The sequence below is a fragment of the Entamoeba invadens genome, assembly GCF_000330505.1.
Source record: "Entamoeba invadens IP1 unplaced genomic scaffold scaff_1105074724685, whole genome shotgun sequence".
Lineage (NCBI taxonomy): Eukaryota > Evosea > Mastigamoebida > Endamoebidae > Entamoeba > Entamoeba invadens.
The window spans coordinates 30,168-33,917 of record NW_004440291.1 but is presented as its reverse complement, the minus strand read 5'-3'; the positions used below and the strand labels follow the sequence as shown (position 1 = coordinate 33,917).

At 30.3% G+C, this 3,750-nt stretch overlaps 1 protein-coding gene across 1 annotated transcript; it reads left to right on the top strand.

Moving 5' to 3' along the window:
- On the top strand, positions 1-1,874 carry EIN_045560 (serine-threonine protein kinase, putative; the record flags this gene model as incomplete). Its single annotated transcript, XM_004256025.1, has 1 exon — positions 1-1,874. A coding segment is annotated over one exon (1,874 nt), but the record flags the coding sequence as incomplete, so codon positions are not given.
- Between the last annotated feature and the right edge of the window lie 1,876 nt (positions 1,875-3,750).

Here is a 3,750-nt window from a genome sequence, read left to right as displayed (position 1 = left end):
CTTTCAACGGGAAGTGTCTCACTATTTTTGCACTTGAAGGCGTTTGCAATTTATATGATGCGAATGGGCAATGCGCACAATGTGTGGATGGATATTATATTAGCAATTCATTGTGTTTTAAGTATACTTTTCCATGTGCAATTTGTAAAGACGATATAAAATGTGATAAGTGTGATAAAAAATATTTTGTAAATGAAAATGGAATTTGTGAAAGTGTCTACAACATCACAAATTGTGGCGAATTCTCAGAGACTTTGGGGTGTTTAAAATGTATTGATGGGTATTACAAAAGTGGACTGCGTTGTATTCAATGCAAACAAAACTGCTCATTGTGTACAACACCAGAATTGTGCAACAAGTGCAGTAACAACATGGTCTTATCTACTGGTATATGTATTGAGCGATTGTATATAAAACATTGTGTTAATGTTACAAACTCGTTGTGTGAACGATGCAACTTTTGGTATATCAAAAGTGATGGTATGATATCTTGTCATGAAATAAATATAACTAAGATTCTACTTATTGTGATATTTGGATGTATTATCTTACTGTTATTCTTTACTATCATTATGATTCTTGTTGGATTGTACATCATACAGACACATCACCTTAATGTAGAGAGAAAGAAAAATGGTATATTTTCTATTCGTTGTGTCAGAGAACCAATAAAACAACTTATAGACAAGATATACATAACATCAACAACACTCGATTTTGGTGTTGACTTACCAGTCAACAGAATGTGTATTAAAACAGTTGTATTTGCCAACAAATCGAAATGTTGTGTAAAGTTGCAGTTGGTCTACATTCACCGCAAAAGTTACAAAATCACCGTCTCACCAAAAGTCGTCACATTACGACCAAGAGACGCTTGTTTTTTTACAATTGAAATTTCACCGACGTACTCTGGTGATTTTAAAAGTTCGTTGACACTGAGTTGTGTATTTCTGGAACGTGGTGTCGAGTTAACCAAAAGAATACCACTCATATTTTCAACGGCACTTTCAACGTGGATTGACGACAGTAGCATTACTAATATGATTGAAATATGTCGGGGTGGTGTTGGTATCATATTCAAAGCAACATACAAACGGCGTACAGTCGTAGTGAAGAAGATCAGACAATTCAAAAATGTCAAAGACGATGAGTTCATAACAGAAGTCGACATGCTCCAAAAAATACGAAATCCGTTTATAGTTGAATTTATTGGAGCTGTAGCACAAAACGGAAAACACATGATTGTTATGGAGTATATCATTAATGGGAGTCTGGATCAGATCATCAAAAAATATAAAGTGAAATATAGTCACACTAATATGTTTCAGTGCGATGACGTTATATTGCCACAGAAAATTCGTTATAAAATCCTTTTAGACGCCACAAAAGGTGTCAACTATTTACACCTCAATGGCATTTTCCACAGAGACATCAAGCCCGGAAATATTCTTGTTGTTAAGTTGCAAAGTATCATCGAAGTAAACGCTAAACTTTCAGACTTTGGTAGTGCAAGAAATGTGAATTTGTTGATGTCAAATTTGACATTCACCAAGGGTGTTGGTACATTTAAGTACATGGCACCCGAGTTGTTGAATGGGCTAAAGTACTCAATTGCTGCGGACGTGTATTCACTTGGTATTACTTTCTTTGAGGCATTTGCATGGAAAGACGCTTTTGGAGACGTGAAATATTTCTTTGAAATACCCGAGTTGGTCTCCAATGGGAAGCGACCAGATGACAAGTGTCTTAGTGATGATGAAAAAAGTTTACTTGAAGAGATGTGGGCACAAAAACGGAAAGAAAGAATAACACGTGAAGAGGTCGTGGATGTCATGCAAAAGATGTTTGACAGAACAAGAAATGAAAAATTTTAAATTTAATTGTATAAGTATATATTTAGTATATGCCGTTTCAAGACCCTTTAAATAGAAAGTACTAGACTTCGGGCCCGCGCTTTTAATTATGAAAAATAAGTATTTAAAAATGCTATCTAAACGAAATGTTTAGTTTCAGTCTGAAAATGCCAAACGATCATGTTATTGAAAAAAAAATAAAAAACATTAAAATGGTAAATAACATTATCATTTTTGAAAAACAAAAAAAATGACAAAACACAATTATTTATACCAAAAGATAAAATGAAGAAAAAAAATAAAACGATAATTTATAGTAAACACAAAATTGTTTTCAGATTACTTTAAAATACAATAATATTTATTTTTTGTGTTGATTAAATTGTACACCAAAACCTTTCAATTATATAATTCGCATGTAAATAAAACAAATTTCAAGCTGCACTAATATATTTATTCGTTTTATATTCAACAAGTAAAGAGAAAGGACGGACATGGGGCCGAAGGACGGGAATATAGGCCGAAGGACGGGAATATAGGCCGAAGGACGGGAATATAGGCCGAAGGACGTCCTTTGTGGTTTAGGGACGTCCTCCCGCTATAAAGGACGTCCTCCCTGTGTATATGGTGTCTTTTCTATTTTTTTCGTGTCCGCGGCATTTTTTATTCATTATCGAAACTATATAACGAAGTATATTTTTATTATAAATATACAGTGGCAATATTTAAGTACTTAATTTGGAATAAACCCACTTAAGTGAGTAAATTTTGGTTTTATTTTTGGAAATAACAAAAATTTAAAAAAACTGAAATTATGTAAAAAGACAAAAACATTTTTTTAATAACAAATTATTTTTTATTGAAAATAACATTTTTATAACATTTTTATAACAAAAAAAACAAAAAAGAAAAAACAATTAATTTAAATTTATTTCATGACATAAGCAAAACTTGGGCTAGTATCTATGTTGATTTGTTTTGGTGAAGACTTTATGATTTTTAGTCCTTTTCAAGTTTAAACACTGTTTTTTAATGCTTTGAGTGGAAAACTTGTCGAATCCAGAATCCATTTGGTATTTGACCAAAAAGTGTATGATTTTTACATTTTTGTGTAAAAAACCACATTTTACGATTTACACAAAATGTAATATATTTTTTGATCCAAATGTTTCTTTAAAACAGTTTTCAACAAAAGCTCAAAAGTTTAATTTAAAAATACCGACTTTGAAGTTTATAAATTAAAAATAATAAATTCGTTCTCAATCCAAAAAACTCATTTCTTCGTATCATCCCGTTTTTTAACTAATTGTTCCTTAAATGTGATTTTTTTGTTATTGTATTTGTTTGAATTCTCGTCTTTATTTATTCATTCGTTTATTTTTTTTTAATTTCTATCTTCTTCTTTTGAATCTTAACAACAACTGTTACGAAATATTTTTTAATGTTATTTGTTAAAAAACAATCATTAAAATAATGTGCACAAAAAGACCACAAATTCAATCCGGCTTTTATTTTCAAGCTAGTCCATTGTGTTCATTATTGTTCTTTTTTCACTTTTTGAACCTTTTTTGAGCTTCTTTTTGTCAAAAGAAAATACTTTTCAAAACGAATTTTGTAAAAAATAAAAGCTATATTTTAAGTTTATTTTAATTAAAATAAAACACCATTTCAAATATTTTTTTTCTTCTCGAGCAAAATTGACTTTTTTCTCAAAAAACAAAGAAAAGACCCAATCAAACCCATTTTCCTATTTATAAAGGGTGGTACTTAAGTTTTTTCTATTTTGGCTTAAAGTTAAACCAAAGTTTCACAAAATTTACTCACTTAAGTGGGTTTATTCCACTACTGTACAATCAAAAAATATTATTATTTCCAAAAATAAATTTAACCAAAGACA